The following is a 12,724-nucleotide window of genomic DNA, read 5'->3' on the forward strand; positions in this document are numbered from 1 at the left end:
GGAATTACAGCATCCACTTTTGGTCCATCATCTTCGGCGTGAGTGTGTGTGGGGACTATCAAAAAGAGTAAACGTTGTTTTGTCACAGCAATTAAGTTGGCTCATTGGTTGATCACCCAAAAGTAAACAAGGTCTTAAACGCACTCCTGTTCTTGTGGATACAGTGTCTTTATGAAATAGTTTGACATGATATGGCGTCATTGTTGTAAACACTTTCATTCACGGTGCTGATGCATCGGTGACAGATTCAAGTTGTGTGATTACTGATTAATTAAATGCATAATTTATGTCAAACAGCCGCTCACAAGAACATAATAGCAGCCGGGCAAAGATAAACTGTACTTTCGGTTCAGATTAAGTTATCTGACTGCCACACAATAATCTGAATTAACACATGTCACACGCCATTTTCGTGCCGCTCGTCACAGCGTGTTGTTTGCGCCCCAAAGTCCCCACGCTATCGACAACTTTGCTGACACGTGTACCCACAATTGAATGTAACCCGTGGCCCTTTTTTAAAAACACTTAAAATAATTAAACTCTGATCGCTTCGGTAATTGGATAAATGGATGAAAGGTGACATGAAGCACCGGAAAGCATCGGCATCGGATCGGTTTCTCCCCTCACCGGATGATGGTAATCGCCATCGAAAACATGAATTATCTCCCCTGGAAACGGGTTGTTATCTCGCTCACTCTTCTGCACTTAACCCCGTATTATACGGATCACTGACCCGTAGTGCACCCGTCGCCGGTAGGAAAATGCAATCGACGGCTTCGCAGGCTCACGGGCCGTTTGTGGTTCACATTGGCTCGGGGTTTGTCTGAGGCATGAATGGATAGGAGAAAATATTGCCTTTCTCTGTGTGTGTGGACAGCTGACAAGTGTTTATTTGTCAACATCAAAGCATAACACAGGCGATGACCGACTCGAAATAATAAACAATTTTCGCACCCATTGGCTTCACGGTCCTGCGTATGATCCGATCCGGAGGATAACATTTATCGGCCATACGTGATGAAAAAGAAATCCATGTTTTATGATCCATGCGGTGGACGATTGCACAATAAAACTTCGATCCGATTGAGGATGGAAGTTCAGTCGTAAAAAAAAGGATAATAATTAGATGGTTATAAAAAGAAGACTTAATTATATGCCTATCGATCACTGCTCTCATACTATTTTCGATTGATTGATGCTTCCATTCATGACCTTTTCATCGTTTTCACGATTAGTTCTTCATTAGTTCTGGTCCATCATTACATCGATCATAGGAACTTATTACAGTTTTAAAACTTTCGTCATCCCCACCACACCGCTCCGTGGCTCCGTGTTGGCTCTGGCATCATAATTCCGTGTCACCGACATCGACTAATACCGTTGTAATTCTCGTTCCAGGTGTTACCGTGTCGGTTTTGGTGGTTTTCGGTAGTGGCGACGACGAGCATCAATCAAGTCTCAACATCTGCACGTTTTCGTTCAGCCACTCGTTCTGTCGCTCGGCCCAAATGCCCGAATTAGCTCCGCGGGTGTCCGACTAGTCGATGACAGGTCTCGATTCGTCCCCACGGGGCGTGGTGGCATGAACGGGTGCCACGTCACTAACCGCCACGAAAAGTGTCTGTGTGTGGCTGTCGTCGGGATAGTCCGGAGTGCGAACTAAGGACAGTCGGTGGTGCGCCCGTCGCGTGACGGTGGCTTCTGAGAACACTTCTGACGTGACGTGTGGGCCGAGCCGAGGGTGTGGACCATGATGTCGCACCATCTGAATTCGATGCTCGAGCACCTGAAGATGTCCTCGCTGATGAACAAGGCCGGCAGCAACAGGCAACAGCAACCGCAGCCACAGCCACAGCCATCCACGACCACCGGTTCCAGCACGGCCACCGGAAGCTGCGGTGCGCCGAACGGTTGCGTCCTTCCGCTCGCGGCCAGTCTCGGCCACCCGAACGGCAACTGTCAAAACGGTGGCTCGATGACAGGTGGAAAGTTGGTGGCAGAAAACAATGGCAGCCCGCCCATTCCGGCCGTGGCCATCGGGGCCGACGGGCGCGAGCACCACAAACCGAACCACGTGCCGGGCGCGGACGAGCGGCGCCCGTTCGACGCGTCCCGGAAGCGGTGCAGCATCTCGGTGCAGCCACACGCCGGAAACGGGCCGGAGTCGGGCCGATCGAACTATCGCGAACTTTCGCCGGCTTCGCTGCGCATCCACCGCAAGTCGTCGCACGACATACGCAACACGCTGCTGGGCGCGGACGGCGAGCACGATCCGGCTCTGCGCGGTGCCGACGGCCTCGGCAAGATGCCGACCGTCGTGAAGCCGATCAAGCTGAAGAGCGTCCTCACCAAGGCGGAAACGTACGACACGATGCACGGCAAAGCGACCGACGTAAGTACCGCCCCGAATGGGCACTTGTCTCGTGCACGATGGTCAAGTGCGTATCACAGGATTCATTCAGGATTCATTTACACAGCTCCCCGGAAAGCGTATTGAGTTTGCTGGACATCACATCAGCTTAAAATTATTGGGATTTTGTATTTAAAGTGGGGTCCCGTTTTTCCCAAAGAGCAGAGCATTGTTTGAGGAATTATTCTCTAGAACGATGGCCGTCCCCAGTTGGTGACCTCATTCTGTGGAAGGTCTTTCTCCGTTGGGACATATTTTTTCATTTATTGATTCACATTTACAATGCCGCTGAGTAATGTTTGCCCATCGCAGAGCATCGCGGGGTGGACACTTTACTCGTCCTCCTACCAGGAACGATTTTGCCGATGTCGAAAGTCCCGAGCAGCTGGTGCCTGGGTTGGTGCCGGCAGTGCATCTGCATCGCACAACATGCAACAACTGCGGTTGGGATGGATGGAAATTTATTGTTTGCCAACGCGAGAGTGAAAGAGAAGAAGCCAGCGAAAGTTCTACGACGTGTACGGGGTAGCGGGTGCACATTAATCGCCGCTTTGCATCCCGCCCTTGCTGCAGTCTGGCCGACGGGCGATGCGGATGATGAAAGAAAATCCTCGTCACATATCGCCCGGATCCCGGGAAATGTTGCGATTTTGTTGACAGTCGCTGGGTCGCCCATGAACCCGTGTTCGCCGTTTCCCTCATCAGTCTCGTCCGGGCGGGGCGCGCGACCTTTCCTGCGTGACGCATGGCCGTAGCGCAATGCATAATCTGCCCCGTCATCAGGGGCAGCAACCCCTTGCGATGCAGTCGTCCTGGAACGGGTCTCCGATCATCCAGAAGCGTGGCTGGCGGGGGCCCTATATGGTGGCACTTCGTAGCTTATCTTCATCTCCCAGGACGAGTCGCGAGGAAGTGTGCGACACGGAACACCAGAAGAACTAGTCTTTAGCCGCCTTTTCCCCGTTCTTTAATGCAGCGATAATCGTTTCCGACCAAAAAGTATGCTGCCGGAGCCGCCGCCACAACAGATGTGATGTTACGGATGGATCGGTAGGGTGTAGAAGGTGCAGCTACTTTGCGGTGTCTGCGGGGCTTTAATCGGTTGCATCAGGTCGGTGGGCACAAGTGTGAAGGTTAAGGTAGAAGGCAGTGTAAAGCCACAAACAATATTAAAGTATGCGTCATGGAGCAGTTTGTGAGGAAATTATGCCAATCTTCTTCCTTAGATGGTGGAAAGGTCGGTCCTTAGTTGTTTTGGTTTTCCACAAAGTGGATCTTACTCGTGACATGATCTAAGGGCCTTGACAGGGAAACTGTTTTCATCAGCCAAAAACAATTTAATGGAGAAAATTGTTGACATTACTCGAACACTTGCCGCATTCCATTCACATTCCAGTATCAACATTTTAAAACGTTTAGTATAAAGGCAAAGGTACCTGATGTCTGGCATTGATATGAAATATTTTTAAAACGAACAAACAACTCAAAACTCTTCAGCACAAGGAGAATTATGTTTTCGGAGTGCAGCTGAGCTTCAACTCATTATAAAAGAATTATTTATTAATTTAAGAATTTATTTGTTTTAATTATTTGTTTCCTATTTTTTGTATTGCCATGCCTAAAACTAAACCTAACTGTTTACAGTTTTCTAACTAAAGAGTGTTTAGATGGAGGGATACGGTTTTTCTTTTGTAATGCAAGTATAGTAAGGAGGACTGTGGTATATTTAATAGGTTCACCTCACGTATCTCGAGTCGGACCCCGGATCTTGGTGTCATTTTCTTGTCTGGTGCATTTTTTGAGAGACAGATTTATCGGTGCTATGCTATGCTTTGCTATGTTTGTTTGTTTATTCGCTAAACTTTGCCACGTTTGAGATTTATGTTCGTAGCGTTTGCGACAAACAAGTAGAAATGGGGGAATAGGAGGAAGCGAAACCGGGACTCTTCCTTCCCGCTTGCGTATGCTAATTTACGAAAGCCATACCGATGATTGAAATAAAAGTGGCTTCCACTTATTCGGAAAAAAGAAAACTTCAACCAATACATTTCCAAAGCTGGCAGTAGAAGCAAGAGTTTTCCTCGCTCTATTTTGCTAATGGCAAAAACACAAGACGGAAACACATCTGATCAACAATGGCACTTCAGGTGGGGTGCAAGCTAACATGAGTTGCATCTTAACATCCCTCGACACCTTGCGAAACCTCATCACTCGGAGCGTTCTTTCTTCGCTGCCGGTTGCGACACCGTCTTATGTGAGGAGTTTTTGCTCGGTTCCCCGTGACAGCGAGCTCAGTCGCAGGTGGTGGAAATATTTTTCCCACAACCGGAACACACAAATACTCACCTCTTCGGGCATTTTAGAAAACGTGCAGACAGTGATGGTGCTTTATTCGCATTGTTTAATTACTTTTTATGACCGTGCCATTCCACCTGGCTGCCATAGTAGATTGGATTCACGTTGCAGTGCTTGCGAGGTGTTCGCACCTCTGCAGGACGGACACAGGACGCTCGCAACGGAGTCTTCGAAAGGCTCTCTGTGTTTGACGGTGCGAAGACTGCATTATGGATTGCCGTGCTTAAAAACAACATTGTTTCAAGTGAATCAGGACATTTTAGAACCATTTCGTTTATAATGCCACAGCACTAATACAATGAGAGAAGGGCGAATGAAGCGCTCACCCATCTCGTGTCGCCGATGTTTACCTTTACGTTCTTTCAAGTTCGCCGCGCTGCTGTCATCGTTTCCGCGGGTGCCACGAGCTTGCAGTGCGCGGTTGAGGGCATTAGAAATAGACCATTGCCTACAGAGTGACAGTTATGCACTATCATCACCAGCATCATCATCATCATCATCATCATAATCTACTCATAAGACCATTATTCAACGAGAAACAAGCGAGTCCCGGTGTGGGTCCTCAGTGAGCCGCGCTTGGAAGATGGCCAACCTTATAACTTTCCCACGGGTGCCAATGTGCCATAAACGACAGTCTTGCCGTAGTCCTACCAACACACACACACACACATTCTGGGGCAAAACTGGGCTCTTTAAGATTTTGCACACCTTTCTCCCCGACGTCTGAGGTAATAATTTTATCTTCGGTCCCCGTGGTAGACTTCTTAAACCCGCAGCCATTTTTTGCCGAAGCTCAACGCTCTCCACGCGACGTGGGCCAGAATGTCCTGGGAAGAAGCAAGCAAGTGGAACCAGGAACGCGCCGTCGGAGTACGGTAATCGGAGGCTAGTCGAGAGAAGTCTTTCAAGAGGGCGTCATCGTCCGATGATGAAGGTGGTGTCGTTCCTGATGGAGAGCACCTGGACGCATGGTTGTGCCTTCTTGGAAGGGAACCGCTCGGTGGGCAAGCTTTGGAATACCGAGCCCCGTGTGGGAGTCCTTCGCCGTCACACACACACGCACACACACCCACTGCACACAGTTCTCTGTAAGGGCAGTGGGGTCCGTCTCAGGACACCGGGACTCCAGAGCGGTTACGCGAAGCGGTAGTAATCAACTTCCTCTTCATCCAACCACACACCGGCATGGCTCTACGTGTGTGTGTGTGTGTAGTGTGGCCAGGCGACAACGTGGCCGATCCTTCGCCGTCCTGGGTGCCGCTTGGCAGACATATTTTCGTTAGACGGTCGGCCCGTATGAGTGTGTCTCTGAGAGGAGCTTTTTTTGCGCCCTCATACGGTGATGTAATGTGATATGAATCCTAATTTTTGCACTGACAGTTTCATGTTGCTCACAGTCAGCACTTAACGGTGGTTCAGCGAGGTACGGTCCTGTCGTTACGTGCCCGCGGGTGGCCAACATTCCGCCAAATACATCTTTCGCTCAGTGCGCTCGGTGAACGGTAATGAGAGCGAATATAACATTTCCATTTTTATGGCATTTTTAATGATAGTCAGCGCCAATGGAGCGTTTTTCTAGCACCGTGTCCGTGTTCGCTGGCGATGAATTCCAATCTCGCAGTCCGGAAAATATTGTTGTTTGATTATGGCAAAACAACAGCACTGGGGCAGCACGGTGGGTTGCCATTTTAATGGATGGATTTTCTATTCTCACGGAGGCGTTATTCCAGCGGTTCCATTCCGAACGGACCGCGATTCAATTAAAGCTCTACCATAAATCGACGGCAACAGCACTAGGACCGCCTTGAACCACCACAAGCCAAGATGGTATTGATTTAAAGATTATGGCATTCTGTTGTTCCGCCTTTAAAACTTTCGGCTAACGGGAACCCAATGGCACACATTAATATTGACTACGATCCAGACGGCTGAGAAAGCCGTGCCTTCTAAGAACAGACCGTAACGATTGTTCGGTGTTGTCTGCCCGTACCCGTGGCTTGTGCCCGAACTCGATAAAGGATACCATAAATTGGTCCTTTGAAGAGAGAGAGTCCCTTCACTAATGAAGCTCTTCAAAAGCGCACGACGGGGATTACCGGTACCGGCGCTAACGTACGACAGTGAGCTTCTTAAAACTGCCCAAAAGATCTATCCATCAATGAAAAGGGTACGCCATTGGGCTACCTTGAACTGGGCTTGAAAGTTCCAACATATTTCATGCGCTACGAGAAAGTCGTTCCCCAAACGAAGCTCATGTCTACAACGTTTTTTTTCCTGAAAAGTATTCCGTAAATGATTTTATTGCATTCTATGGCAGTAAAACCCTTTCGAAAGTAAATCCTGCCGATCGCCCGGAAGCCTGTCCGGTCCGGGTGTGGGGGGGAGACCAATATAATCGATTTTATGAAGCAACTTTATTACCAATTACCCGTTACCCGTTACCATCGTAAATGGTACGGTCGATTCCTTCCAGCCCGGCATCGATTCGCAACAGCTTTTTCCCGGTACCGGCCGAGGAAGAAATGCTGAAGAAACATACTTTTGCATCTCGGCAACAAGAAAGACGACACTGTGCATCCGATTGTGGCCGGAGAGAGAGAGAGTAGATTCGGAGAACAGAAAGTTAAATGCCTTCCGGCCGGTTTGTCTCGAGCAAAAGTTGCTGGCCGCAATCGCTTACGCCAATCAATCAGACAAATGTTTCGTACCAACAATGATGGGATGTTTGCACACCGGGCCAGATGAACCACCGTGGCTCGGGGTGTAGTTGTTGGGATGAAATCGGATTATTTGGCCAGTTTGTACAATTATCTCGTCAACGGGGCCGGGCTCAAAGTTGCAGAGATATTAAGTAAAATAACAATGCGAAAGCGATGATACCTTTTCGAGTTGCTACTGCAGCGATGGAAAAGTAGCAAAATGGATACTTCTCAGCCGAAGATCCGCCATAGGTCGGGTCGAGATCCGTCGCTGAGCCGCCGCGCTGGGTGATTAAGTCTTCTCAGGTGATGGCGAAGGAAGTTAATGATTTTCCTCGTCCGCATTGTGAGCGCGAACCCGAGGACGCTTATTATTGCAATCCAGTCACGGAAGGTTCTTCATTTCCAGCAACGCGGATGCCTTCTCGCAGCAAGGCACAGCAAGGCAGAGATCGACATCCGCTGACCCGTGCTGGCCCTTGGGAGTTATCTGTCTTCACTTTAAGTACATTTTGTTTTTGATCCTGCTGCTGAGGTTCAGGCTGAAGTACTCTGGCCCCTTGGAACACTCGCTACTCGACGTCTCTGTTGCGATGCGGATTAACTTGCTGATTGTCAGTTTCTTTCTCGGCACGGCTATCAATGCAATCATCCTCATCCGGTGTCCACTGACGCAGTCCCGGGAGGCGCGATTTACCCCCGGGCGGCGGAGTGCGAAAAAGAGTTCCTGCCAAGGCGCATGAGAAGATGACGGATGACGGCTCCCGTTCTATTAACTTGTTTACGTGCCAAATCAGAAACCCGGACCTAAGATTACCTAATTTTTCACACCAGACTCTTCGGGGCGCCGGACGACACCGAGGAGTAACGTGCAGATGGCCGTCATCGATCGCACGGAAGTCTCGAGATAAGTGAGAACTTATCGTGCACGTTGAACTTCCGTCCATCTTCGGCCGTGTCGTGTCGTGCCGGCGCACCGTTGATAGAATCTACAAAATACGTACGCGCGGTGCGCCTAAGGGTTGGCTTGCTTCTCGAGCCGGAAGCGCCGGAAGTGCGAACGAACGGGCAGAGAGCGCAATAGGAGTAAATTTATTTTTATCTCCCCGAAGCCACCGTTTACTTCCGTTATCGATAATCTTTGCCTTCCAGCGTGCCCGGGGCCCGAGCTCACTCGCAATAGATGATGGCTTACTAAGGACCGGTGTGAACATTTTTTCATCATTGTTGTTACCGTCCTTGCGGGAGATTTGCTTCGCCTGATGGTAACAATTTGTGCCACGCCACAAGCAGCAACCGGGTTCCGGGAATGTTCGGTGAAGTGGTTCATTTCTGCATGGGCTCTACGGATGGTCTACGGTTTTGTGGCTAAGGCGACATGAAACGATGGAACCCGGTGCCTGAATGCCTATGTAAATGCTTAAACACATGACTAACAATCGAACGAATCGCTGATGGTGGCTCGAAACAGGTTTCGTTGGCTGTCGGTAAATAAATTGGATCAAATCAATAAACCCGGCGGTCTGCCGTCGGTTTGCTCCTTGCGATGGGAAATATTTGTGCAAATAAATGAACTTTGAAAACATGTGTCCACACCTAAAGATGTTGGGCCTTAAAGTGTAGACAAGTAAGCGGAATAAAACGGAAGCTTCAACAAGCTTTCAATACCGATAGGGCAAAAGGATTTGCTAAGCCGTTTTTTGCTAATAGATATTGAAATCCATTGAACCGACACCTTCAGGGCCGTTACAGAAGTGTTATGTTTTCTTCGCCTGATTCCGGCCACTGTAAGCGTGCGAAAAGGTCCTCACCGACTCGTTTATGTTCCTTTTCGGTTGCCGACCCCCCCGCACTGCCTGGGAATGCAAATAAGGAAACGGAAAACACCATTCACCCTTGACGGCTTCGTTAATGCGATCGTGAGGTTGCGAGCTTCTTAGCATTCAGTGGATTTACACATTAACCGAACGGTTAATCGAGCGATGCCAGACCTGACGGTGCCAATCCGTGGCACCTTCCCCCTTCAGAAAGGTTGTATAAAAATGGACTGGAATTTAATGAGATTGTACTTGTTGGCCAATTACCATACGCTTTCGATTGCTTCACCGGCACCTCGCGGCCTGAGCACTTTTGCGTACCGACATGGCGTCTTTGCGTGGATTAGCGCCAAAGAGCAGAAAAAAAATAAAAGACTGTTGATCGTTAAAGTGAAATACGCAGAGACGAAATTGCACACCCCCTCTCAGAAGGGATTTGTTTGATTTTGACCAGGGATAAGGTTGGTCTTGGCGCTTGAAACATCGCAGCCACGGCTGGCACATGTTTTCCGTGTGATTCAATTATTCTGCTACACTTTCACTGGCGAAAAAAAGCAAACACCCAAAACCCTGCCCAGTGGTAATCTCCCACTTTGGTTGTTTCCGAATAAAATTCCACCGCTGGTGGCACACGCCCCGGGGCACGGACTTATCGATGGTTTGGCCCCGGGTGGTTTTGCCAAGTATTTATGCGGGTGACTGAGAGTTTGTTTCGAGCCTTTTCTCACATCAAACGCGATGCGGATTGCTACGGCTCGCTGTTCAACTTCGCGGCTTAGCCCGAAGAGTGGTTCTTGAATAGCGGGTTTGCATAACAAGAAGAAAGTTGAGTAAATCAAGCAAATAATTTATTGCTTCGGGAGCTCATTTTGTGGAACTGTGGCGCAGGACGGTGGATTGGAAAATTGACCGGTGCCAGGCAGCGTTCAGCTAGGTCATGGTGTTGTTAGGACGACCGAGCGAAACGTTAGAACGCTCGTGTCCGGAAGCGGAATGACACAGCACCGTCGGCGTAAGATTTAACTTTGCTTTAAGAAAGGTTCAACCCATGATTCGGCACGAAAAGCTGGCAAGTAAAATTTAATTTCAATACTTTGCTACACTCAATCTAGCTGGCAAACTTTACGGTAGCCGGTCGACCGTCCGGCTGGCCCATCGCTGGCATCAGGTGCTGCCTGGGCATGACTTGAAAGATAAGATGGGACCATCTTGACCACTTCTCGTCAGTCGGCCGCAGGGTGATAATAAGGATCATTTGCTATGCGCGCAAGCACGGGGTAATCAAATATTCATCATACACAGGACTCATTATTTCGTTCCCCGGAGAAATACCCGGCCGGCGTCCCATCTTCAGCCCGTGTAAAGTTTATCTCCCCGATTGGATGGGAAGACGTGTTCAGACTGAAGCTGACTAATAGTAAGGTGATTCACTGTTCAGCTTGATGCGAGTCCGGTAGTTGTAAAGTTTGTAATAGCTTTAAGCCTTTCGGAAATAATGTTCGCATAATGCGCCCAAGCTACAGCTGGGAAAGCTGATCTGAGCTGCAACTAATTGGCCAGCGGCGGCCGGAAGATCCTATCACAACAGAACCTCGGATGAACGGACACCAAGGGTAGATATAACATTTTGTAACACGTCCCCGGGTTCTCGGATGCTTTAATGTACACTGTGCAGTGGCCCAAAGGGCCAAAAAACCTAGCGATGGAATTAACCGGCAACAGCGGGCTTCATTTTGCTATCTTTGGAGACATTGTGCGATGGTCCGATGGTTAGCGGACAGGTTTTCTGCACCGTCGGCCTCTGTTGTGTATCTTCAAAGGTTTCACGGAAACCGCGATTTGCATGCGACCTGCGAATGCTGTTATCTGTTATGCGAAGAAAATGCAGAGAAACAGAGAAACAGAGAGACAGAGAGAGAGAGCATCGAAAACCCGGCACCACTCGTTTCGTGGCTAAAAATTAGATTTCTTCGCCCTGATAAAGTGTCTAGCGACAGCAGGCATTCTACGAAAGAATGGGAAAGAATTCAATTTTTTATTTCGTTCGTTGTTTTCGTTTTAAATTTCTTTATTTTCTTCGCCAAGTTTCGGTTGCCATTCAACTTGCGCTGTTATCCGTCGAAGCCCTGAACCGACTTTTCCAATTTACGGCGGGCCCACACCGAACCGAGCCTGAACCTGTAAGCTTCTGCATAAAACGACTGTTAAATCATCTGCTGGTAGCGGAAAATGATATTTTTATTATCTGGCTCCACGCGACGAAGCCTTGCCGTGCCGGTGTCGGACGGATTTGTTAACGGTAGAAACAATCCCATTGGGAGTGCCATTTTCACCCTCAAGGAGCCCTCTCCCGCGGGACAGTCACATCCTTTTCACCCTGGAAACACTGACAACGGGAAGTGCGAGGACCTATTATTTTATCTTCATTTTCGAATCGATGCTGGACGAACGTCTAGTCAAGTGGTTACACAAATTTAGCCCCAATCTACCGCCGCCGGAGGGCTTTGAATTTAGAGCTTCCGACAAGGAGCCAGCAACCAGGAGCATCCAACGCGTGTTACAATGCGGCACCGTGTCGCCGGAGTGGATTCGGGGAACCAAGTGGTTTTAATTCTGTTAAATTGGGTTTAATGTCTTCGGAAGGCTTCGGAATGGCGCTTCCGGAAGTGGGTGTGCTTCCGGCGAGACGGGAGTTTCGATCGTCTCGGGAGCACCGAGCACGTTTAACGTGTTTTCGCTCGGAGCCGTGTCAAGAATCACGGCCATTGCGACGGCCCGTGCTTTGGTATTTGCGATTTTTCCGCTGGGGTTGAGGTCAATTAGTATTCTCGGAAGGTTTGCGGTAGAGGATTACTGTGCTTCGGTCTGTGGTCGAGCTTTCGCGGTATGAAATCAATAAAGTTATTCAAAGGCTGCTTAAGTGCCGCTGCCGAGCCTCAAGGATTCAGAACAATAGGCCGATGGTTGAAGTTCTTAAAACAGATCTATTTTACAACTGAAACTTAGTCTGTTTTTGACGGGATTATTAATTTAAGGCCAATTTTAAGGTCCTTATCTTGAGGGTTCTCTCGCAAACGTCACCTTTAGCGGATATGAAAGATCTGATTTCAAATTGCGCCCTCAGCGGACAGCCTAATTTAGATTGATTTGTTGATCTGCGTTTCCTGGACTTTTGAGGAATTCTTTTTTATCGCCACGCTATCGCCATCAACGATTGAAATCCGTACCCACGGGTACTTCAACGCAAACAAGTTTGCTTTCAAATGCTAATCAAGTGTACACTTCAGACCTAAATATTATTCATAACGAATGAACGTAGAAGGACATCGCTTCGCAGTACTGAAGAGGTCACCGGAAATCGTTTAATTCGTTCGCGAACGAACGTAGTGACAGTTCTCTCTGTACAAGGAGGAAGGAATTGTGTTGATTCGAGATATTAAAGC

At 48.7% G+C, this 12,724-nt stretch overlaps 1 protein-coding gene across 1 annotated transcript in view; it reads left to right on the forward strand.

Moving 5' to 3' along the window:
- The first annotated feature begins 2,290 nt into the window (after positions 1-2,290).
- Positions 2,291-12,724, forward strand: part of LOC128274281 (nitric oxide synthase) — a 45,252-nt gene continuing 34,818 nt past the window's right edge. Inside the window, exon 1 of the mRNA XM_053012421.1 lies at positions 2,291-2,392. Within this exon, the coding sequence (XP_052868381.1) occupies positions 2,306-2,392 (87 nt within the window). The 5' untranslated portion in view covers positions 2,291-2,305. The remainder of the gene's footprint in view (positions 2,393-12,724) is intronic.

This window comes from Anopheles cruzii, chromosome 3, assembly GCF_943734635.1.
Source record: "Anopheles cruzii chromosome 3, idAnoCruzAS_RS32_06, whole genome shotgun sequence".
NCBI classification, from domain to species: Eukaryota; Metazoa; Arthropoda; class Insecta; order Diptera; family Culicidae; genus Anopheles; species Anopheles cruzii.